This window comes from Tiliqua scincoides, chromosome 6 (assembly GCF_035046505.1).
Source record: "Tiliqua scincoides isolate rTilSci1 chromosome 6, rTilSci1.hap2, whole genome shotgun sequence".
NCBI lineage: Eukaryota > Metazoa > Chordata > Lepidosauria > Squamata > Scincidae > Tiliqua > Tiliqua scincoides.
The window spans coordinates 81,498,415-81,523,937 of record NC_089826.1 but is presented as its reverse complement, the minus strand read 5'-3'; the positions used below and the strand labels follow the sequence as shown (position 1 = coordinate 81,523,937).

At 44.1% G+C, this 25,523-nt stretch overlaps 1 protein-coding gene across 2 annotated transcripts in view; it reads left to right on the top strand.

The window, feature by feature from the left end:
- The first annotated feature begins 2,954 nt into the window (after nucleotides 1-2,954).
- Nucleotides 2,955-25,523, top strand: part of CPEB2 (cytoplasmic polyadenylation element binding protein 2) — a 68,011-nt gene continuing 45,442 nt past the window's right edge. Inside the window, exons 1-2 of one of the 2 annotated variants that reach the window (XM_066632413.1) lie at nucleotides 2,955-3,033; nucleotides 13,443-13,724. In XM_066632413.1, coding sequence (XP_066488510.1) covers nucleotides 13,503-13,724 — 222 coding nt within the window. In that variant the 5' untranslated portion in view covers nucleotides 2,955-3,033; nucleotides 13,443-13,502. Of the gene's footprint in view, nucleotides 3,034-13,442; nucleotides 13,734-25,523 lie in introns of both variants that reach the window. The other variant, XM_066632412.1, reaches the window with a different exon arrangement.

Here is a 25,523-nt window from a genome sequence, read left to right as displayed (position 1 = left end):
GAACGTCAGAGAGTGACTTTCAGAACGTTGGTACAGTCTGTTCGTGGGGGGCCTATTTTTTCTAGCTGGCTCCCATCCCTCTCCAAAAACTTTCAGAGTCACTTATTACCTTTCCATTCCCCCATTTAAAATTTAAACATGACTCCTTTCACTCTACAACCCAGCCATTGGGCCAAATAAGCTATTAGGTAGGGGTTGGGGGAGAAGCGAAGTTGGTATCGTCCAGTGTAAGTGAGCCAGACCCAGAGCCTTTGAGAGGGGGCGTGGCTAAGCGGGAAAGGGGGAGGGGCGTGACTTTCTTATGAATTATTCATGTAGAGGGCGTGGTCTCATGCTGTGCTGGAGACGTTGACAGGCATCCTGGAAGGAGGGGCGGGGATTGTGATGTGTGACGCCAGTGACGACAGTTCCGGGGTTCTGATGTGTCTGCAGCAGGCAGGCATTGGGGAAGCTGCTGCTGCTGCTGGAGCCTCCAAGAAAAGGGGACTATTTCTATATGGGTGGATAGCAATATTTTTTAAGCTGCTATTTCCCCCCAGCTCTAAAGAGGACAGGTCTGATTAATAGGAGGCAACAATTGGGGGGGGGGCTTTGTTAATTTTTTAATTAATAGGGGCTATTAATGATCAAATAAGGGGCTTTTTCAAAGAGAAAAGCAGCCTAGATTGGACTGGCCTGTAGGCACCTCTTTGCTGTTCTTTAAAGCCTGGGGTTTAATTTATTCTGGGGTTTTGTTTTTTTATAAATTATAGTGGGGGGTTATTTATTGCCAGGGGGTATCTTTTTTAATCCCCCCAAGAGGTATTTTAGTAGCAGATTTGTACTATAGGTGGTAGGCGTGATCAATTTGATCACAAGCAGGGGGAGCTTTTATTTTTCTTGCCCTAAACCATTTGTTTTATTGCAAAAGCGTCTTTTGTTCTAGGCAAGGGAGGGGGGTGTGTTTTTTCTTTCTTTGCTAAAACCCTATTTTTTTTACATATATACTTACATCAAGGGATGTCTTGTACCGAGCAGGGTCCTTATTGAGCAGGAATGATGAGAAGGGGTGGGTGGGTGTCCCCTCCTCAATAGGTGTAGGGTGGGAAGAGGACTAGCTCTTTAATTGCAGGGGGTGATGTGATGTCCTTTTTTTGCACTGGGAGGGGAACTTAATTTGGCTGTTGCAGCAGGTAGCGAATTTGAGCGGGAGGAGGAAAGGAACCTTTGCGTCTAGATAGGGGGGCGTTGCCCTTTGCTAGCTTACCCCCCTTCTCTTGGCATCGGTGGCGGCAGCAGCGCTTCCTCATTCCTGCTCTTTCCAAGACCGGTTCTCTCCAAGCAGCAGCAGCAGCTGATCCAAGGGGGGGGGGGTCTTTGCTGCGGCCACCGCCTTGCTCGTCCCCTGTGTCTTTGCCTGCCTTCCCCCCCCCCACGTCATCAAACCATGAGCCGCTTCGGGGGCTGACAATCGGCAGAGGAGGCGCCGCCGCCACCGGGGAGAGACAGAGAGAGGCAGGCAGGCGGCTGCGAGGCACGACCAGGAGCCAGCCCAGCATAGCCAGCGTGTGTGGAAGGGGAGGGGAAGCCACCCCCCAGCTGGCTTGCTCAACCCTTCAGCCAGGACTTTAAACCGGCGACCAAAGCAAGCAAGCCTCCACGAAGAGCCAGAAGAAGGACGTTTTTCCTTCTCTTCCTTGCTGCTGCTGCACCTCAGAAGCAGCTGCAGTCCTTCCAGCCACCACCACCCTTCGGCCACGACTTTAAACCGGCAGCCGGGGCCAGAAAAGCAAGAAGAGGGGCGATTTCGTTGCTGCTGCACCCCGGAAGCAGCTGCAATCCCCCCAAGCCAGGACTTTTAACCAACCCGTACCAGCCTCCCAGAACGAGGGGGGCAATTTTTCTTTGCCACTGCTGCACCCCAGAAGCAGCTGCAAACCCCCTATTGAATAATCCAACCACCACCTCTAGCCAGGATTTTAAACGGAGCCGAAGAGCCAGAAGAAGGGGGACGTTTTTTGCTGCTGCTGCACCCCAGAGGAAGCTGCAATCTCCCCCCCCCAATAATCCAACCACCCATCAGCCAGGACTTTAAAGCGCCCCAAACCAGCCTCCCAGAAGAGCCAGGAGGAGGGGGACGGTCGCTGCTGCTGCCCCCCAGAAGCAGCTGCAACCCCCCCACCCTACAACCAGGACTTTAAACCCACCCAAAGCAGCCTCCCAGAAGGAGGGGGGCGATTGTTCTTTGCTGCTGCTGCACCCCAGAAGCAGCTGCAACCCCCACCACAACCCCCCCAGAAGCAGAGGGGGGGTTTCCTCTCCTTTGCTGCAGCCGCCCCCCAGGACCCTCCACCCTACCGACAAGCCGCGGGGGGGGGCAGCCCCCGGCCGCTGAACGCCGCCGGCTCCTCCAGGGGCTTCCAGCCAGCGGGGGAGGCCGGTGCCGCCTGTGCCGCCCCCGATGTGGTGCCCGCTGCCGCCGCCGCCGCCCCCCGGCTGGTGAAGCGGCCCGCGCCCTCCCCGCGCCCCATGGAGTCCCCCCCCAACAGCGGCCACTTGCTGGGCGGCGCCGGGAACCTGCTGCCCGGCGGGCTGGGCTCGGGCTTCGGCGGCCCCGAGGCGGCGGGCGGCGCCCCCTCCTCGTCCGCGCCGGCGGCCGCCGCGTCCCCGCCGCCGCCGCTGCCCGGCTTCGGCACGCCCTGGTCGGTGCAGACGTCCTCGCCGCCGCCGCCGCAACCGCCGCCCGCGCCGCCGCCCGCCCCTGCCGCCATGGCGCCGCCGCCCAGCCCCGACGCCGCCGACAGCAGCAGCTTCTACGCGGCCGGCCCGTCCTCGCTGAGCCCGGCCTTCTTCCAGAGCTTCTCGCCGCACGCCGCCTCCGGGCCCTTCGGCGGGCCCTTCTCCGCGCCGCCGCCGCTCGGCCTGCCGCAGCCCCCGCAACCCCCGCAGAGCCGCCGCTCGCCCGTCAGCCCGCAGCTCCAGCAGCACCAGGCGGCCGCCGCCGCCGCCGCCGCGGCCTTCCTGCAGCAGAGGAACTCCTACAACCACCACCAGGTGGGTCGCCGCGCAGCCCCGCGCTCTGGCGGCTGCTGAGGGCCCGCCGGGCTGGCTCGGAGGTGCCCTCCTGGCCACTTGCCCGGGAGTAAGCCCCATCGAGCGTAATGGGACCTCCTTCTGAGGAGACATGCCACGGATAGGGCCCTTATTCTGAGGAGAAAGGGGCAGGAAGGTTGCCACCCTGTCCACCCTTACCTGGGAGTAAGCCCCATTGAATGTAATGGGACCTGCTTCTGAGGAGACATGCCAAGGATAGGGCCCTTATTCTGAGGAGAAAGGGGCAGGAAGGTTGCCACCCTGTCCACCCTTACCTGGGAGTAAGCCCCATTGAATGTAATGGGACCTGCTTCTGAGGAGACATGCCAAGGATAGGGCCCTTATTCTGAGGAGAAAGGGGCAGGAAGGCTGCCACCCTGTCCACCCTTACCTGGGAGTAAACACCATTGAGTGTAATGGGACCTCCTTCTGAGGAGACATGCTAAGGATGGGGCCCTTATTCTGAGGAGAAAGTGGCAGGAAGGTTGCCACTCTGTCCACCCTTACCTGGGAGTAAGCCCCATTGAATGTAATGGGACCTGCTTCTGAGGAGACATGCCAAGGATAGGGCCCTTATTCTGAGGAGAAAGGGGCAGGAAGGCTGCCACCCTGTCCACCCTTACCTGGGAGTAAGCCCCATTGAGTGTAATGGGGCTTACTTCTGAGGAGACATGCTAAGGATGGGGCCCTTATTCTGAGGAGAAAGGGGCAGGAAGGCTGCCACCCTGTCCACCCTTACCTGGGAGTAAGCCCCATTGAGTGTAATGGGGCTTACTTCTGAGGAGACATGCTAAGGATAGGGCCCTTAATTTGAGGAAAAAGTGGCAGGAAGGCTGCCACCCTGTCCACACTTACCTGGGAGGGGGCTTGCTTCTGAGGAGACATGCCTAGGAGTGGGCCCTTAATCTGAGGAGAAGGTGTCAGAAAGGCTGCCATCCTGTCCACACTTACCTAGGAGTAAGTTCCATTGACTATAATGGGACTTAATTTCTGAGGAGACCTATCTAGGATTGGGCCCTTAATCGTGTGTGTGTGTGTGTGTGTGTGTGTGTGTGTGTGTGTGTGTGTGTGTGTGTGTGTGTGTGTGTGAGCGCGAGCGCGCGCGCGCTCAGAAGTAAACCCTATTGTCTTTAATGAGGTCTTACTCCCAGGGAAGTTGAATTGTAGCCACCATCTCGATCACCAAGTGATGCAGGGGGGTGCATTTCTACTCAGAAGTAAGCCCCATTATGTTCAATGAGGGCATACTCCCAGGAAAATTTGTACAGGATTGTAGCCACCGTTTCACACCACCTTCATCAGGTGGGGGGATGAGGGGGAAGACTCTGTGGGCTGCATGTCTACTCAGAAGGAAGTCTTGTTGTGTTCAGTGAGGGCTTATCACCTTCACCAGGTGGGGGGGGTGAAGGAGGGCTCAGTGGGAATGAGGGGAATCCTGTGTACGATGTACACCTCCCCCCCACACACACATTATCAGCCCAATCTTGTGCATGTGTACTCAGGAATAAGCCCCATTGTCTTCAATGAGGGCTTACTCCCAGAAAGTTGTGTACAGGATTGTAACCACAATCTTGCTCATCACCATCACTAGGTGGGGGATAAGGGGGGATCCTATGTATAGTAAATATCCCCTCCAGCGCACACTGTCAGCCCAATCTTGTGCATATCTACTCAGAAGTAAATGCCATTGTGGTGAATGAGGGCTTACTCACCACCTTCACCAGGTGGGGGGATGGGGAGGACTTGATGGGAATGGTGAGGAATCCTATGTACAGTGTATATACTCCCCCATCTGCTCATACTGTCAGCACAATCTTATGCATGACTACCCAGAAGTAAGTCCCATTGTTTTCAATGAGGACTTACTCCCAGGTAAGTGTGTGTAGTATTATATAGTGCCGGGGTATCCAAACTTGCTTAATCTAAGAGCCACATATGATGAACTACAGATGTTTGAGAGCCATAATATTTTGAGAAGCATTGAAATTCTTAAATATTATTTACTCACCATGAACATTAATCATACGTTTTAATCCAGCAGAGGCTCTTGGTTTGTAACCAGTCAGTAGTCATAAAACTTGGGGGGAAAATTACCTTTTGTGTTAATTGTGGTGCAAAAAGGAGCTCAGCCAACCTATTTCTGAGATTTGCACATTATTATGTCAAAGAGCCACATGTGGCTCACAAGCCATGGTTTGACCATGGTTTGTATAGTGTTTGTAGTATTGTAGCCACAATTTATCCTCAGGTGTGCATAAAAAGTATGTGCGCGAACAAGCATCCATGTGGGTTAATAAATAACAATATTTATTTTTATTTTATTTTTCTCATTTTTATACCATCCCTTCCTTACTCCAAGGAACTCAGGGGTGGTGTACATGGTTCCTGCCCCTCCTCCATTTTTTGTCCTCACAACACTCCTGTGAGGTAGATTAGACTGAGATATGGCTGACTGGCCCAAAGTCACTCAGGAAGCTTCATGGATGAGCAGGGTTTTGAATGTGGATCTTACAGGGTCAGAGTAAAATTCCCAAACCATTACATCATCCTGGCCCTGCCTGCCCTTCTTTTGCCCTCACAACCTGTGAGGCAGGTGAGGCTGAGAGACAAGGACTGGCCCAAGGTCACCCAGAAGCTTTGTGGCCAATTGAGAATTTTGAACCTGGGTCTTACAGTTAAAAGTCCAGTTTCCAAACCACTGCACCATTCTGGCTCTCATAATCTGCCCAGATAAAAAATATTTTTATAATGCTTTCCCACCCAAAAAATGGAATTTTGAGTGGCTTGTCACCACATAATGTATAGCACCTAAAAAACTTGTGGAGAAAACCAATTGGTATCCAATTTAAAATGCAAGCAGGGAGGCTGGTGGTGAGATGAAATGAAAAGATGTTAGTAGAAGATGTGTTTCTTCAAGGCCCACTGACCAAGGAAGCATTCCTTTTGCTAGGTGGGTTTGTGTTTTAGCCAAATTTATTAAAGTGGCTTCTTTTCCTTTTTTCTGCACAAATAAACTGACCCACAGCTCAGTCCTGTGCATGTTTACTCAGAAACAAGACACTCTTGTATTAATTGGAGCTTCTAGGAAAGTGTGACTAGGGTTGTTGCCAAAGACACTGTGACAAGCTGCTTCCCCCTGCAAAAAGAAGTCTCTGGTTTTTTCCCTGTAGGGTACACTGTTTTAAATAGAAAGGTTGTGAAGTATCTTGGGCAAGAATTAGACCAGGAAGTTGGTTTTTTTAAAGGAAAGCTCCCTCTCCCTGTTTAGGGGATTGCAGAGAAGTGGGTTGGATGTTAAAGGGAGGCATGAATTGGAGTGATCTTACAGTCTCCTGTAAGTTAGATGTGTGCATTTCTACCCAAACACTAAAAAAATTACAGCAATGAGTTTGCCAGCTGATTTGTGGAAAGCTTGGTGGGGTTTTCATGGATCTCTGCTTTAGGCAGTCCAGTTTTGTCCTTGGGAAGAGTTGGCTGAGATGTGCTTTCCGCCTCCTCCCCTTACACTAGGCATTTGGAAACTGGACTTTTAACTGTAAGGCATCTCAACCCCAGATGCGGGGTGGAGGGGGGGGGGATAAGCAGTCCTGTCAAACATGGAAGTGACAATGTAGGTGACTGTTCTACACTGAGGTAATCCACATGTCTAGGAGAAAACCAAATGTGTGACATAGCCCTCAGGATCATTTTGTGTGTTCCCAAATCCCAACATAGAAAGTGTTGACATTTTAAATAGCACAGATCCTAGTTCTAGGTTGTGTGTGTGTGTGTGTGTGAGAGAGAGAGAGAGGGGGGGGATGGGTTGTGTGTCTGCACACTAGGGAATCAATTGCTGCTTTGTAGTGCACATGAATGGAGTTTGTTGCGGGTTGTATCATGTCCTGTGTGTTTTTGTTGAAAACCCTGTGTGTACTTGTCAATGTAGTGGTCTATTTTGTGTTTAGATGATTAAATTCGCAGAAGTGCCTTCTCTGGTGGAATCTGGTAATGTGTGAAGCTGTCTTAAGAAGGCAGGGGAGGTTTTTAACCCCTACATTTTTTTCTCAAGTTGTATTAGACTTTGGGATGGATATGCAAAATTATTTGCATTTTGAAATCTTTGCTTAGATTTATTATTCCTGCATATTTTGCCCTGAGTCATCCAAGAGTAGTGGTGTGTCATTAGTAATGAGGCTTCTATAATATGTTCCAGTTTGCTATGTTTAAATGATACATTTTTGGATTGCCGTATTACCTGGTTATAGGCTTTCTTCGGTTTGGAACTTTTATTTTACAGTGACTCTGATGGTAACATTGATAATACATAATGAACAGGGTAACAATTGCTGCAAGTATTCAGTGCAATAACTGTTTTAAGTAGGAATCTTAAATGGGTTTATTGTAACCTTCAGTTTTTTAAAAGTCATATGCATTTGAAGAGTAAACCTATGGTTGTCAGTAGAACAAAACATGACAGACATTTGCCAGTAATCCTTACTCTGGTGAATTGGACTAAATAAACTGAAATCCAAGAACAGCATCTTGACTTATCCAGATAATGAATAGGACTGTAACCGAATTTCAGTTTATATTTTATTTTGCAACTCTGAACTATGTGCTAAGCAGCTTGTATAAGTGGCAGTTGATGCCAAGAAATGTTCTATGTGGTATTTCAGGTTGTCCCAGTCTTCCTTCATACAGCATTAACTGCTGTTTTAATGGGTGGGTTGAAATCCTTTTCTCCTATTGGCTGGAAGGCTGCTTCCCTCATTCAGCCCTTTAAGAATTATTTTGATACATACTGACTTTAAAATATGTGTCTAGTTTCATGTATTCTTCTGTGACATATTACCTTTAGTTTCCTCAGTCCACAAAATATTGTATTTTGCTTGGGCTTTAGCATTAAACCTTTTTCCTCCAGTTCTGTTGGTCATTTATAAAGCTGCTGAATGTTGAAAGAACTTTGTTATGTTTGTGTTGTTTTTTTTGTGGAAAACCAGACTGAGTAGATTACCCCTGTTCTTGCACCATTTTATAGATAATGAGGATAAGAAAGTCATTGGCTGTGTAAGGAGCTGATCATGGATCCAGACTAGATGTTGGTCTACAAAAATACAGTAATTGCATTTGTATAACAGAATAGCAAAGGAAAACTAATTATTGCTTGGGTGTAAGGAATAAAATTAGATGGCTAAAATAAGACCATTTCATTCTCTTCAAGTTACTCAAAATCCATTCTCTTTGAATAAATTGAGAAAACATCAACTATTTCCCAGTTTTTCACAAGATGAAAAATCTCTGCTGCCTTTTTCTCTTTCTTATAAACTATGTAAATGATAGTTGGTAAATATCAGACAAATAGAGCAGTAAAGATTAAAGTAGGGTGGATAGAGGTAATTAAAAAAATTAGTTTACCTTTTTCTCAAAGATTCAACTGTAACTGTCTCCTTTTAAAACTGGTATAAAATTATATCTTAATTTAAAGCGCAAATACAAAGCAAACACTTGACTTTAAACTGGATTTATGACTTCTGAAAGGTTGGTATTATTTGTGAAGAAAGAACAGGTGGGGACCACCTATCATACAGCCTTATATAGCCCATGTGTTATGGCTTGATTCCTGGTGCCAAAGACTGGCAAGTTACCTCAGGTGTCATCTACTGATCCATCTGGTGATTTTACTTCTGTTTTGTACCTAGTCAAATCTAATCTCTTCAATTGGCTCAGTCTGTACTCATAAATATGTATGATTCTACCTACCAATCAAAAAACGTAGATGCTTCCCTTACATCTCATGCAGAGCGCTGATGTGTCCAGTAATTATTTGTTTGAGGGGTTGACAGGGCAAGGTAGTTATATGACAAAGGAAAAGGCATTCTAAAACATGCACTGGAAGGAAGCAATACCTTATTGTGTCAATTCTAAAGAGCACCTGTCTCCAAAAACTTGTCATGGCCGGAGGCTGTAAAAGAGATTGTACTGTATTTGGAAATATTTTTAAGAAATCAATTCTCTAGGAATCAAACTTAAACGGTACAGCAATGAGATGCAAGGCCCCACTGTCAGTATGATGCAACCTTAAACCATGTTTATGTGGCTATAGCAAGCAATTAGTATGTGATTAAAACTTCAAGACACAAAAGGCCAATTTAAATCAAAGTGTTTCATTGATTTAGAAATTATCTGCTGTGGATTAAAGCCTGGATACAACTGGACTATACCTTCAATATTCACAGTTGAATGAGTGTTTCTAAAATTCCAACATGAAATTTAAGATTTGCAACATAATTATGTATAGTTGCAGGTCTGAACCATACACAAATTCTCCTTCTCCTGCCTTCTCCCCACCAAAGCATCTATGCATGCCCCTACACCACCACATCCTTTTAATCTACCTAAGAAGCTGGGTGGGTGGACAAGGTGGGGGGCCAGAGAAGGAGCAATGGTTCAGTGGCTCTCCTGTCTGTTTTCATGCAGGGATCGTCCCCCAACCCAGATGTAATTGCAGTGATGTCAGAACTTCTTTGTACCATTAGAAGTGGCGCCCAGGAGGTAAGCGGCCATTTCTAAGAGGTCGGTGCTGCTTCTAGTGGCGTGAAAAGAGCCTTTGAAACAGCACCCACCTCCTGGAAGTGCCTGCTAAAAGTGGTGCTCACCTCTTGGATACCGCTTCTAGCTACGCTAAAAAGCTTTGCTAGCAGCAGCACAAAACCCTCCATCAGAGCTAGAAGTGGCACCCACTTCCTCTGAAATCGGAGGAGGCAAGTGCCACTTCCGGCCAGCTACCCAGCCATTCTGAGGGCTACCCTCTTGTGTCCCCGCCTTTCTTTAAACAGAAGGAGATGAGGGCAGCCCTAGGATGCAGTCTGAAATCATGCTGACAGTGGATACAAGAGTGCAGTCACTGTTAGTGTGGTTCCAGACCATGCCAAAAATCCAGTGGCATGGGGGAGTGGGTTGTGGTGATGTCCCCCCCAAGCCTGACACCCTGGGCATTTGCCCCCATTGCCCCACTAGCCACTGCAGTGGTTCACTCTCTTACCTTGAGCTCTGCCTCCTTCCTCTGTGCCATCCTGTTGGAAATAAACTGGAAGATTAGAGCATATTTCAAGCGGAATTGTGAGGAGGGCCATGGTGGCATCACTGCAAGACATCAGAGTAAGGGGGAAGGCTCCAGATCACTGAGCTCCACCTCCTTGCCCACCCCTGTCACTTAGTGGGCAAGTAGGAGCTGCAGCTGCTGCCCTCATCCTCTTCTCATTTGCTGAGAATGAGTGGGAAGTGTAGCATTTTGGTGCTACTTGAGGAGCAGCCTGAGATGCTGTGTTGGTGTGGCAAAAAAGTCATGGCAAGAATTAGACAACAGACACAGGTTTCAAAGAGGTTGAAAGTGCTGGAAGCAGGAGCAAGAATGAAATCAAGGGAGAAGTGAAGTGCCGTCTCCCAGCTCCTGACCCAGCCTTTTATTAAGTCTCAAAACACATGATATAAGGTTACGTAGTTGGGGAATTTCCACAAGGATGCTACTTTTCATACCGGCTAGTTCTAGCTTAACCACAAACACATTCCTAGATAAGATTCTCCTTAACATCCTGTGTTTACAGGCTCTGGGCGAAGACCCTCAGCGTATCATCAAGCCCAAGAGTGTGCTCTTGTTCAGACGCCTGTGTGCCTGCGTCATTATTGCCAAATACTGCTAAGACATCTTAAAGCCCAGCGCCTGTATATTCTATATCTACTACAGGGAAGAGTATTAGAGTTGATTTCAGTCAGCATGGTGGGCAGACACAGAATACAGTGCACCCATCATCAGTTCAGTGCTTTTCCCCTCCAACTTGCAGCTCCAAACGACCATGTCAGTAGGCCTCACTGCTAGGTTAGCCCAATACAGTTGTATAGAACTTCAGCGTCTGCTTAAATATCCTATCAGAATGGTTTGGGATTTTAAATAGTTTCTGTTTGGTGGACAAAGATGCATTGCAGCATTTTTTAAATAATAGTATACGTTGAAATGATTGTATGACATACTTGAGTTTTAAAACAGAAGGCTGTTTGTTGTTTCTGTCAGAAGTTAAGAAATTGAACTTTGAATACTAAAACAGTTTTCCAGTGAGATGCCAGAGCTTTTTTAATTCAGTGACTTTCAGACTGTGACACTTCACAGCTATAGATAGTCAAATGTTGCTGTTATTGAACAGCTGTTTTACTTCATACTTTTTGACATGGAATTGTGCTACCAAAAGTAGCAAAAGACTGACAGCCCAATCCTATCCGCACCTTCCTGGGACTAAGTCCCATTGACTCTAATGGGACATACTTCTGAGTAGACATGCCCAGGATCGGGCTGTTAAGCATTTTTATTCTGCACAATTTTCTTATTTCTTACTCCTTTCACTCTGGGTGGAGGGATAGCTGCAGCCCCCTCTACCTGATGTTGCCATGCTTTTTGTTGTGTCTTCTTAGCCACCATCAGTTAATCATGTTTTTATTGTCTCTTCATATTTATTTGATATGTTGTAACAGAAATGACTACCAGTACTTTATGTAACTGGGCTAGTATGTTTTGTGAGCTCTTATCTATGCAATTTCAAAGTAATCCCTTTAAATTACAGACTCTTAAAATTAAAACTCTTATCTATGTAATTTCACACAGTCCCTATTTGGCCACCTAACCCTCACTTGTCAAAGTAAATGTGTATGTATATTACATAATTGTCAAATTATATATTGTTATTGGAATAGGGAGCAGCACTGATCTTTTCTGTTAAGTTTTCATTGGCTGTATTTATAAACTGAGTCACTTTTCTATACAGCTACAGCAGTGGTGTCAGTAGGGTGTGGGAGGCTAGTACATCACCCGCATGATGGACCATGCAGTGAGCGGAGCAGTGATGGACCATTGCCCCGCCCCTGCTGGGTTTTTTTGGCTAAAACTTTTGATAGAATAGAGATTTCAACATGGTTTGTTTCATTGCATTTTGCATGAAATTACTCATCGAATGATACATAACATGATGGTATTATTCGAAAATACCAAGATTTTAAAATGTTTGGCCATTAGTGGTATTGCCTTCCTATGCATGTCACCCGGTGTGGTTTGCACCCCCTAGCAACTTCACTGAGCATCGGAGATGTAAAGTGGTGAGATAAATTAAATCAGATATTCAAGCTGAGGAATCTAAATTATTGACAAATATAAACATTATATAATTTTATGGAACTTATAAGCCTACAAGGCTTATATTTGGGATTCTGGGAATTGTAGCTGATATTTAATATTTGGGATATTAAAAATTTGGGGTGTAGTTAGTGTTAAGGAAAAACCCTTAAATGGAGTCTCTCGTTTATCAGATCTAAGGCTATTTTGTATAAACAATTAAAAGATCAGTTCTCTCTCTCTGCTTGGTATGCAAGGAAAGCATTACCATACTGATTCAAGGAAGTTGCTGAAACTGCAGTCTCCAAAAACTCCTTCTGTTTCCCTTCTGTTCATTGTCATTTTTGCTTACATTGGTACAGGGGCCCTGAAATGTCCTAGAAAAGCTGTGTGTGCATGTGTGTAACAGACATTTACATTGCTCTGTAGGGACGCGCAACAAAAATACAGGTCTCTACTAGTAACTTCAGTGCTATCAGATTAGCAGTTTATACAGGGGAATGCTCAGCCCACATAGTCCACAACTTTGGCCCAGAGAAAATAGGCATACGAATTGGAATAGGCTAGGGATGTTTGCTGTACTTGTTCTCCCCAAACAATGTTCAGTGCTTGTTTATGCCACACTCAGATAAGTAGACTATAGTCCTGTAGAGAAACTCTCCTTGGAATCAGTTCCACTAAACTCTGAGTCTTGCTTCTGAGTAGATATGCATAGGATTGTGCTGTTAACAGTATACAGGGGATCGTATTCACAGATCAGGTCTGAGCTCCCCCCAGGCTTCCATGGACCTCCCAGTGCCTTATAAGGCGTTAAAAATGTTCAGGTTTTTTGTAAGAACCAGAAGTCACATGTTTTTCACTCTGTCTGAGCCCGGCAGAGGCTGCCGATGGACATGATGAGCCAGAAGAGGCAAGGGGAGCAGAACTTCCTTCTCCTCCAGAGGGTGGGGGTGGATTTTGCCTGTATCCATGGTTTCACTTAACTGTGGGGGTTTTGGGGGCATGCCTGTAATACACACATTTTGAATTTCTTGATCAATTGGTTCTTTTTTTTTCTTTTCTCTTCCGGCCTAGAAAAATATATTTTGGAACTTCTATAAGCCTTCAGTCCCAACGTGTTTACTCAGTAGCAAGTCGCAATGAAGTCATCGGGTTACTTCTGAGCAACCATGTATAAGATTGAGCTGTATTTATGAAAGTAGTAATGTCATCTTTCTCCTTTCCCCCCCTTCAGCCTCTCCTGAAGCCGTCACCCTGGAGCAACCATCAGAGTAGTGGCTGGAGCACTGGAAACATGTCCTGGGGAAGCATGCATGGTAGAGACCATCGTAGAACTGGAAACATGGGAATTCCAGGAACTATGAACCAAATCTCTCCCTTAAAGAAGCCGTTTTCTGGTAACGTCATAGCTCCCCCGAAATTTACTCGTTCTACTCCGTCGCTGACACCGAAATCTTGGATTGAAGATAACGTTTTCCGAACAGACAACAACAGTAATACGCTGTTACCCCTACAGGTAAGAATGGTATGTAATCATAGTCTTTTGGATGTTGTTTAATTTTAATATTGAAAGTAGTATGTTGGTGAAAATTTACCAGTATCTTAAATAATTAAAACAGCTGAAAAATGTATTTCCTTGTTGTAGCTTACTACAAGTACTATCTCATGGTGCTTGTCTCTAATATCTTTTTGATTTAGACACTGAACAAGAAAAATAACATTTTGGCCTTGAACGTAAAACTTCTAGTGAGTGCTAGTTTACAACTGCAATATATTTGTTGCAGCTCAATCTTGCAGTGAATGTGTGATTTGGAGGGAGGTGTATCAGGCATCACATATGATTTTACATCAGCATTAAAATGCCGAACAGTGTTATTGCTTATGTGATTTTTGCAAGTGTTTTAGGACATGAGTGTCAATCCTTTTTTAATCATTAGAGTTAATCCTGACTATTCTTTAACTTTACTTTTTTATTGTTATTAAAAAAAATAGTACCACTGAAATAAGCCTCTGTGACTGGCACAAAAACTCCCTTAGTATTTAGACATGACCAAATAACAATCTGCACCAAGTCTGCTGCTGTTCATTGTTTCCAGTAAGGGGCTGCATGAAAGAATGTAGCACACTTAAACTAGTACATTTTGCAGCCAAGGCTAGGATTAGAGTGCAATGAAATAGTTTAGCGCTGCTTTGGATTCCATTCCAAGAGAAATGAAGTGCTAATGAGGTTAATTGTATAGACCTGCTGTGCTGAAAAATATATGTGAGATTTTAAAAGATGAACAACCTTGTTATATTGTAGATAGCCTCAGATAAAAGATACAGGAAATAGCTGTTATGACATTGATTAGACATCTGGTGGGCACAGTTTATTTTCCATGTTAAGACTCGGAACTTGCACCCTGCAGCATGTACATAGTTTTTGCAGATTAGCAGTTCATACAGCAGTTCCATATTGTAGAAAATATGGAAAATATGCTGGCAAAAGTTAAGGTAATTCCTCTCTGCTATATACCATTTTTGCTGGGCCTCAGGCAAACTGTCTTTTTTCTACATACAAATAACTTTTTTTTCTGTGACTCTTGTACAGCAATAGTTGTTTCTAGGCACTATTCAAATGAATGTATGTATAGGTTCAGGGATGTTATGACATCACTGGTAACAAGAGATACATCCAGGAAGACTTCAGGAAAGTGCATCTTTGGGTGGGTCCTGTGGAAACCTACTAGAAATGCATTCATAATTGTCTGTCTGGATAATTTCAAAATTCAAAAGAACTGCACAGATCTTGATCTTCATGTTTTGATTCTGTGTGCTAGAAAACTCATGATTCACTACTGATGTGTTCCCATATCTTTCAGCATGTATGCATGCTTCTCTTTACAAATGCAAAGGATCTTTGCATATGCTCTTTGTGTAAGTTTTATGTCGTTTGCATCTATATAGGAATCTCATTTTTGTCAGTGGTGGTTGTCAGCCCCTGTGCCTCCCAAGGCAAGCCTGGAAATTCCACCCACCCCGACTGGTCATGTTCGGAAGCATTATGAGGGCCAGAGAGGCCGCATGTGGCCTCTCTGGCCTTCAGAAGACCTTCTGAGGCCACTGAAAGGTCTTAGAAAAGTGGTTTTTTGGAAAACAGCTGTCGCCACCCTCCAGATATGCCGTCCAGGAGCACTTGCACCTGCTGACCTCCCCCAGGTATGCCAGTGATGTTTGGTATAGCATTGTGTGCAGAATGGCCCACAGTCCACTGGGTACCACTGCCTTTTGGCTCTGTTCTATCTGTACTACCACTGCTCTGTATAATGTTTGGTGTAGTAATTGTGTGGAGTCAGCCTATACTCTTTAGGTCAGTGCTCTGTTTCCAACAAGGTGCAGCTTTTGCATGTCTCCTCAAAAGTAGTCCCACTGAATTCAGTAGAACATTCCTGCCTAGGAGTAAGTATCAGATTGCAGCATAAGGAACTTGTGGGAAGTTCACAAGGCCTGTTAGGATGGCATGATCCTTTATTTACTCTTGCTTTTGGCAGAATATACTCACACTGGCACACTGTCTATGAACATAGAAGTTTAACTTGGTGATCATGACCTCTAGTGTGGATAAACACATTCTCCATGGACACATTGTCCATGAAGCCATCTGTGCCAGTGGCCATCAACAACACATCTTGTGACATTGAATTTAATGTACTTCATTCTGCGTTTGTGAAGAAATACTGTACTTGACTGCCTTTAACTTTCTTCCAGTAAGTTTTATTGAGTGAGCCTGAGATCTGGTATTAGAGGAAAGGGAGCAAAAGAAATTCTTATATAAATTTTAATAATGTCTCGTGTTCCATTTCATTTTTTTTTTTGGTCGGAAAAGCCTTAGACTTCAATTATAGGGAAGGTGCTCCAGCACTTTCATTCTGATCTTACTTTTTCCAACTGTGCAATAACCTTTTGAGATGAAGGTCAGAACTACACACAGCATTTCAAATGGAGCATACTGTTGATTATATGTAGTGGCATTACAGTACTTACAAGTTTATTTTCAGTCCATTCCTTAATTACCCCCTAACATAGGATTTATCTTTTGCTGCTGCACACCACCTGTCTGGCCCTAGGATGCTGTCCCTCGTTAGTCTCCACAAGGTCAGTTCTGTGTTTGAAGTTAGGAGGTATATTATTGCTTTATAGGGTATATTGCTTTACAGTGGACCCATCTGCTGTTTTGTTGTTGATTCACTCAGTATGGAGAGAGAGCCTTTTGGAACACTTGCTGTCTGCTTGGTTTACCATGATCCTGGAAAACTTGGTGTCCTCTGTAAACAATGCTACCTCTGTATTCACCTATTCTACATCATTAACTTATTAATAAAGTAGCACTAGTCCCAATGCAGATGCTTCGGGACTCTGCTGCTTGCTTTGCTCTGTTGTGAAAACTGTGCTTGCTGCTGCTCTCTGCTTCCTGTTCTTTATGTTAATGATCCATAAAAAGACCTCTTGTCCTATGATTGCTCATTTATTCAGGCATCTTGATGAAGTACTTTGTCAGTAGCTTTTTAAAAGAAATCCAGGTACATTAAGTCTACCAGATCACACTGTGCATATTTTTTTTACTCTTCCGCAGTACAACCTTTAGCAAGTTTACCTGAAAGTAAACCTCACTGTGTTTAATGGGACTTATTTTCAGAGAAGCATGCATATGGTTTCAACCTCAAAAAGTAGTGAATAGTTTGACTACTTCTCTTGCTACTGCTTTCTCAGCATGTTTTGCTCTATATGCTTATTTCTAACTTTATTAATGTTTCAGTGATTTACCCAAAATAGGCATTAAACTGGCTCCTTTCTTAAAAATTATTGTTGCCCTGCCTACTTTCTAATTCTATAGTAAGGAGGGAAGTTTATTATTAGATGAAGAGCACTTCCTTATTTGAGGTCCTTAAGGACTCTCAGTCATATCCCTTAAGTATAGTATTAGAATAGATGAAAGAAAGGTAATAACATTCCATTTTAAAGATGGGTATCTTTCTGTATAGGTAGAATGGACTGAAAGCCTTAAAGTATCTTGGTGCATTGTTAACAAAGAAACATACAGTGGGTCCTTGATATCTGCAGGAGATCCATTCCCGGACCTCCCAGGGATACTGAATTCCATTGATAGGTTGATCCATGGGGGGGGGGGGGCGGCTGCCATCAAACCAGAAGTGCCTTTAAGAAACCTCTAGGAGGCCTTCTGAGGCATGGGGATGCAGGGTGCAACCTCTTTGTGCCTCAGAAGACCTCCCAGACATGACTGGTAGTTCCAGTCACATCCAGGAGGATTTCTGAGGCCCTCCAGCACAGGCTCGGGATCTGCATTGAGTCAGATCTGCAGACACCAAGCCCGTGGATAAGGAGGGCCCATTGCACATTTAATTAACTCCATAACATTGAATTTTAAGAGCCAATACCAAAATCTTACAGGAGTGGTGTGTACGTGAGAACATAATAGCAGCCCTGCTGAATTTGAGCAAGGACTTGTGTATCCATCATCCTGTTTCCAACAGAAGTCAGATGTTTCTAGAAATCCCACTGCACGACATGAAGGCAGCAGTCCTCCCTTGCTGTTCACCAGTTAGTTGTTCAGAGACATTCAATGGCAAACTGCCTCTGAACTTGAAGTCTCCATCATTGCCTTCATGGCTAATACCCATAGCTAAACTTGTCTTCCCATATGCTTTTCAAGTCTGTAGTTGTCATTACATCTTGTGGCAGAGAAGACTGTACACTGTATGGAAAGGTATCTTTTGTTGATCCTGATCTACTTACAGTGAATTTTTGTCAGTGGCTCTGTGTGTTGTAATATTGGGGAAAGGGAGGAATGATTACCTCCTTTCACATCATGTATAATTTAGAAACCTTTAATTGTATTCCCTCTCAATCATCTTTTTTTTAAAGCTAGTTTGCTTCCAAAGCTTTTCCTCTTAGTGAATATGTTCCATCCCTCGGATCACTTTGGTTACTCTTTCCTCTACTTCTTCCATATCTGTGATGTACATTTTGGGCTGGAGCGACTGAAATACATGTATTCAAGATGTGATTGTGCTGTAGATTTAAAAAGGATTTGCAGTATCAGCAGTTTTAGTTTCATTCTCTTTCCTCATAATCGCCCAGCATGGAATTTGATCTCTTCATTGCTGCAGTGCACTAAATCAGTGTTTCCACTGAGCTATCTGTCACAACCTCAAGACCTCTGTCACAGTTTTTCATCCCAATTTAAACCCATCGGTGTATATGTACATTCAGGATGTTTGTGAAATAGGCAGATTCAAATTTTCATACCCGAACTAATCAAAAAGAATTTTGTCAAAAGCAGATTCTTTTTTGAAATCTATGCATTTCAATCCTAGATAAAATATTCAAAGATTGACAGATTGTGTCATTAAAATGCGTCCAGCAAAAACCCAAGTAAAAGAATTTACTTTATAATTTGGGGAAAATGTGTTCTCAGTCATCTAAACATCTACTGTCATCAGACTGGTTCAGGTACCATTGTGGTCCATCTTGATGTTCCCTCAACAAGAGTTGTTGTTGGCATACTTCAGTCTCGGAAGACTATGATATCATGCTCTGAATGGTGGTTCTGGAACAGAGTGTCCTCTCCAGTGCGCGAAGCCTGGGTAAAGTAGATATGGAGGATAGACTGTTTCCCATGCAGCAAATCCCCCCTCTCCACGTCACTGAAATGGTCCAATGGAAAGGCAGAAGCCAATACGGTTGGTTCCAGCAGTGTTGCAGGGGTTGCCAGAACGTGACTGTGTTCAGCCATGAACTGCCTCAGGGACTCTGGCTCTGGATTTTGCCTCGAGGTTGACTCCTGAAGCCTTTTCCATAACTGGATGTAGCCACAAGGCAGTGGAGGTTTGGGATCAGAGTTTTCCTTCTCTCAGATGAGCTGTCTTCCCAGGCTATCGAGTCCCATCTACCCGGTGGCTGTTTAGTCGCCTCTTACGACAAGTACAGCCAAACTGAGGGCCTATTCTTATCCCCAGCCCCCAGGGGATAAGAGTGAACCCCTAAGAGTGCAGTATAGTATTTAATCTGCATAAAAAAATAACAGAAGATAAAGGTATTAATACTGTTAGGGTCTTTATTAGAAATGGGCAACAAATATTATGTTCAGATGTTGGAGAAGTATTCTGTCTTACCTCAGTTTGAAATGTGACTTTCAGACTCTGCCAACAAATGTGGAAATTCACACTTGGAGGAAATACAGTATGAGGAGAGAGAAAGTTTGAAACATAATCCAGTAATATGCAGATATTTTGCTTATTTACATAAGATGGAATCCTGAGATAGAAACAACCATCAGTTTTCATTCCTTATGGGTTTTCCAAGGAAAGAGATACTTTTGTAGTCTAAACAGTTTCTCATATGTTTAATGTAATTAGAATTGTCAGTGGCATTCCCAAAGCGGGATACAGCGCTAAGTCTTGCAGGGCCCCTCAATGCGCCATGTAAGGTGCTGCTCCTCCTCACTGTCGGAGCCATTCCAGTCAGTGAGAGCAACAGGGAGGAGATACTCCATGTTGCTCTCACCACCTGGAATGGCTCCAACAGCGAGGGAAAGGAGCACCTTACATGATGTGTTGCGGTACCCTGCAAGACTTAGCACTGTGCCCCCCCCCCAAATACCACCAGTTAATGTGACACTGAAATCTTGTTCCCAATTTAAGATAATAAAACTTGGATTGAAACTTTTAAAAAAATGACTAACTTCTTCACATTGTAAGTTCTCTGGACAGGTTAAATTGTGTTTCTTGCAGTTGTAACATCAAATTTTAAAACCTCTTTAATATTGTTGCTGTATGCAAGAACAGTTTCGCAAGAAACTTTAGAACAGTTTCAATTTGTACTGAGTTTCTGCTAACTGTTTAATACCACTCAAAAGAACAATTGACTTATTTTTTTTTTTAATCTGTATCTTGACTGGTACATTAATCTCTACAGAAATTTTGTTGATACTTTGGATGGATGGCCTGGTTTTATTTGCTTGAGTGAATGACTGGGTAAGTGCAGATGTGCTAAGTGTGTAAGCTATCTTTGAAGAAACAGTTCCTTTGTATGTAAAAATACTTGGAGGGAAAGGCCAGATATAAATCATTTGAATATAAGTATGCTTTAAGTATTGTTCTTTAACGCCTATACTCTCTGCTTACACTGACTGAAACGTTAAAGCGAGGACCGAACAGGGGAATAGGCTGATTTTAAGGAGAAAAATAAACTATTCTAATTCCTTCATTATTTACTTTTATGATGGTTATAGAAGTAGGTTCCCATGTTAATCTGTACAGGGTACAACTCCCCATCTTAGAGGGTTTTTTTTGCACTTTTGAGCTGTGCACACTCTGTGTTTACTTTCATGTCATGTATTATGTCCAGTTCAGGATTAAACAAATGTGGGTCTAAATTTCAGATGCTGCAAATTGATTCTCAAACTTTGCTTAGACTGAAAGTGTGCATATTTTAGCAACTGTTCTTCTAGATTTGACATTGTGTATTAAGGTTCTGCAAAAGTAATTGAAAGACTGTCTTGACTCCTTAATGCAAGCCATACTTCTCTTAAGGTTCAGCAAGACTTTTGTCACTTGCATTGTGGTGCTTGTTTAATAGTATTTAATAGATGTATTTTAATTTCCAGAGGAGTGAGTTACTGTGACTCATCAGATAGAACTTTGCCAGCAGCTCAGCAGTGTGAGTTGTCTTTCCAGGTATCGGTTTAGGTACCTGGGATCACAGGTGACCGGAATACAGTGAATACAGGTGCAACCTATTTATCCACTGATTTTTTAATCTTCCGATTTATGTCAACATCAGAGGAATTCAAAGTCGAACACATCTTTGCCTCCTTTGCCCTGGTATCTCACTCTGTTTCAAGGCAGCCCAAAACACTGCAAAAAGGCTCTGCCTGGAACAGGCAGGGAATAGCCCTGGAGCCATGGAAGAGATTCCCCTTGAAGGAACAGCAAGACTCCTGGAGCTCCTGAGCCAGTAAAGAGGGGAAGGGGGGGGGAAACCTCTGTAGCCAGAACACCTGCAGCAAGGTGGAGCTCTCTCTCTCTCTCTCTCTCTCTCTCTCTCTCTCTCTCTCTCTCTCTCTCACACACACACACACACACACACACACACACACACACACACACACACACAGGGGCAGTTGCGGTAGTAACATAGCAGACTGCTTTAAAAAAACCCAGGGAGTGTTTACTGAATTCTCCCGCCTTCAGACTGAGATGGTGCAGGCTCTCCGTGCTCCAGCCGACACAAACAAAACAGCCGAGCAAGCAAGTCTTCCCAACAAGCCAAAGCATGAGATTTAGGTTACAATCCGATCCACACTTTTCTAGGAGTAAGCCCCATTGACTAGAATGGGATTTACTTTTGAGTAGGTAGGCATAGGACTGGACTCTTAAAAGCTCAGCATCCCTGTGAAAGAAGCGGGGACAGCTGGCAGCGGGGAGGGCTGAGTACGGAGGAGGTGATTGAGAAACACTGCCTTAGTTTCCTTCCATCCCCAAGTGTCAGGCTGTAGCATATTTGCATAACTCTATGCAATTTGTGTAAAACACGTCATTTCCGGGTCTAGTGACTGTTTGCTGGTGGTACTTTGAATATTTTATTAGAATGAAAGTCAAGGCGTTTCTTTGATGTCTTGTTAGATGAAATTTTTGCTTTGCTTTGCTTGACTTTATAAACACAAGTATTTTTTGTTATTTGGTGGGGGCTGGCTTTCTGCAAGATGCCAGAACATTAATGTGTAGGGTGTTCTGAAATTTGATTGTGAATGGTTAAAATGTGTGTGTTAATTAAAAAAAGAAATAAGTTGTTGAACATAAAGAGGGAAAAGTGCAAATGTATTATATGGTTTGTCTGTATGTGAAATACCTTAACTTAATTGGAAAGTTACGGTATTGTAACCTAGTATTTACATTTAGAATCAAGTCCTCTGCCTCCAATGCTAGAATATTTTTCATCATTCTATTTTATGTTATTGGTTCATGTGTGTGTTTTTCAGGGTTTTGTTTTGTTGTGTTTTTTTCATGAATATATGTATAATAGAAACTGAGTTTCTCAGAGAAGCTGTCTTAGGACAGATGTACTTGGTATGGCAGAATTAGTTTCTAGAGAAGCATAAACCCTTCTCACCTTTTCTCAGGATATGTTTTGAGTGCTTGAAGAAGCAATGTGCCAACACATCCTGTATGATATGGGAGTAATACAACCTATATATTCCACCTTATATCAGCGGATACTGGATTCCGCTGATAATGAACTCCACAATTGGAGGTCCTCAGAGGACCTCCCAGACGTAACTGGAAGTTACTGGCACAAACCGGAAGTGACTTCTGGTTATTTCTGGGAGGCCTTCTGAGGTCCTCCAGCTGCGTGCTCAGTACATGTGGATGCTGAAATCCTTGCCAAGCTCCCAGATAAGGAGTGCCCACTGTATTATAATTGCTACCACCACAAAGGCTACAATCAGTCAGAGGGTGGCTGCTTTATAGAAGTTGTCATGCATTCAAAAGTCCTTAGATTCCCAGGAAGTACTCCAAAAACAGGTGTAGTCACATAGGGTTAATGGTCATAGGGATGAGGCAATGTGCTCTCCACTGTGTCATCCAAACCAAGCAGATTTTAAAAATGGGAGGGCTTTTTAAAACTAGAGTGGCAAACAAGAGATTAAAAGGTAGTACATACAGAATTACATGCTAAAAACTCAAGACTTAGAAATGCAGTGGCAGTTGGGTAAAAGGCAAGCGTAGAAACAGAATTCTATTATGACTTTCTAAACATAATCCCCGATATCTACTCCAGGTGATGGTTCCCATTCACCTTGGTACCTTGCTTCCCAAAAGATGAACTGGATCCTGACATTACCGGTCACTTGGTCAAGAGCATCCTTCTTATTCAACCTTGTATGCCCTTTGTCACTGTTCTGCCACATTGGTCAAATCTAGGTCACCAGGCAGCCTTACTGCACCAGCCAGCTCCAGTAGATGGGAGCACCAAAGTGATGCCTTTTGAGGTGGGCTCATAATCTTTAATTATTGTCCTGGCTCCTGACAGCAGCAATCCTAAAGTGTTCACTAGTTCTATTTCAGACGGTGATGGGGAAAATTCTGAGATTTTTCACTACAGATTCAGTATATTATTTTCGGTAAGCATTAATTCTGTGTAGTTCCAACCTGGTGATTAACAATTGATTTCCTCATGTGGTTCACATAAGAACATAAGAACAGCCCCACTGGATCAGGCCATAGGCCCATCTAGTCCAGCTTCCTGTATCTCACAGCGGCCCACCAAATGCCCCAGGGAGCACACCAGATAACAAGAGACCTCATCCTGGTGTCCTCCCTTGCATCTGGCATTCTGACATAACCCATTTCTAAAATCAGGAGATTGTGCATCATGGCTTGTACCCCGTAATGGATTTTTCCTCCAGAAACTTGTCCAATCCCCTTTTAAAGGCGTCCAGGCCAGTCGCCATCACCACATCCTGTGGCGAAGTGTGTCCTCTCAGGTTAATGGCCAAGCATGGGTGCTGTCAGATAAATCTTCCCTTGACAGTGTTTTGGAAGATTTGAGCAGATGTTGGCTTTCCCACATCAGGGTCACTCAGACAGAATTTGAGGTTCCCTCTGCTCTTGTCTATACTAAATTTGTCCTGACAGACAATTTCTGTTGGTTGTAGGCTATGCAATGATTCATACTGAGGCTATGCTCAGTTTGAACGAGTGAGATAATGACAGAAATCAGGAAAAGCACAGTATTTGAAGCCTTCGCTGTTGGTTTGTTTTTTACAAGTTGTAGTGGGGCAGATATATGGGGGGGCCATATCAGCAGTTTCATTTATCCAGCAGTTTCAGAGCCCCTCACGGATTGGGTCCACAAGGGGCTTTGCTCCCCTCGCCTCCAGAGGGTCTTCTGAGCCCAGCACAGGCCACATACCTCCGTCCGCGGCTTCTGCTGGACTCAGAATTAAGTTTATAACTGGAAGTTGCGTTTTTCGACCTCTAATCATCATTCTGAGGCCTGCAGAGCCGGCGGATGAATGTGTGTGGCCTCTGCTAGGCTCAGAAGACCGTCCAGGCATTCCCTTATATCTGCCCTGTAGTGAAACTACATGGGATTCTGGAATAGAACCCTTTCATATACGAGGGCACACCTGTACCTAGTCTGATAGCATTAAAAACAACTTGTGTTAACGTGAAAATATGATTCTCTGTTTTCACTGCTATTTTGAAAGAAGACTGAGCTGAGGGTATTGAACCATATATGAGCTTGGCTCCTCTGTGTTCGTTTTGTTAAAGAATGCACATCTATTCAATAGCTGAGGATACTGGAACTGGAAAGTGTGGTATGAATTGCTGCCCATTGTAGGTATGTTCTCGCCTCTTCAAAAGTGTCTGCAACTTACTATGTATAGTTAGAAGTTTGTGACTATGGTTGGCAGCAACTGAATTATTCAAGTGCAAAGAAACAGTAAAGTTGGGAAACTGAGGGAGAATAATATATGCTGTCATTGAGGATTGATCACAAGTGAGCCAGTAAATTTCTAATTAAGTAGAGGTAAATATGCAGACCTTGGTTTCCTTTCAAACACTCAGTATATCCAAAATTTTAAAAAACAAGAGTGGAAAAAAAGTTTCTCTTCATGCAAACTAGATGAAACATGGCTCCTGGCTTGTGTTCAGTGATGGGGCAGCCAAGATAAATGGTGGGGGACATTATGTGAAAGTCTCTACCAGTGCTCCGATGTTCTGTGGCTGCCTCTACAGACCCTGCAAACGAGCCCAGGAGAAATGCTTAATATTGTGCAGTGGTTCTTATAGTCTGTCCCCAGGACTAGAACCTAGATTTGGTTATCATTGCTATTGATACCGCATTTAGTGATGTGATTGTTTTCCAGACTTTGCTAACTGTGTAAAAGAATATGGCAGAGACTTACCCTAATAGTCAACACCTTTAACTAATGCATGTTCCAGGATTATAAAAGGGAAGACATATTATTCAAATTGCTTTCAGTCATCTTGCATGCTTCCCACAAAGTGAAAAAAAAATGGCAGTGTTGGGATGGTGGACCCTTTGCAGGCCTTGCCCAGCCTTGCCGCTGTCTGATTCCAGCTCAGCCTCCATCCTTCAGCTGAGAGAGCTACTTGACCCAAGACATTTTGCCCACAGTGAGAGATCATCTACATAGTGAACCTTAAATGACTTTCCTACTTAAAGAGAGTGGTATCTTGGACTAACTGAAACCTTCCTATATACTGAGAGTCATGGTGGAGTATTG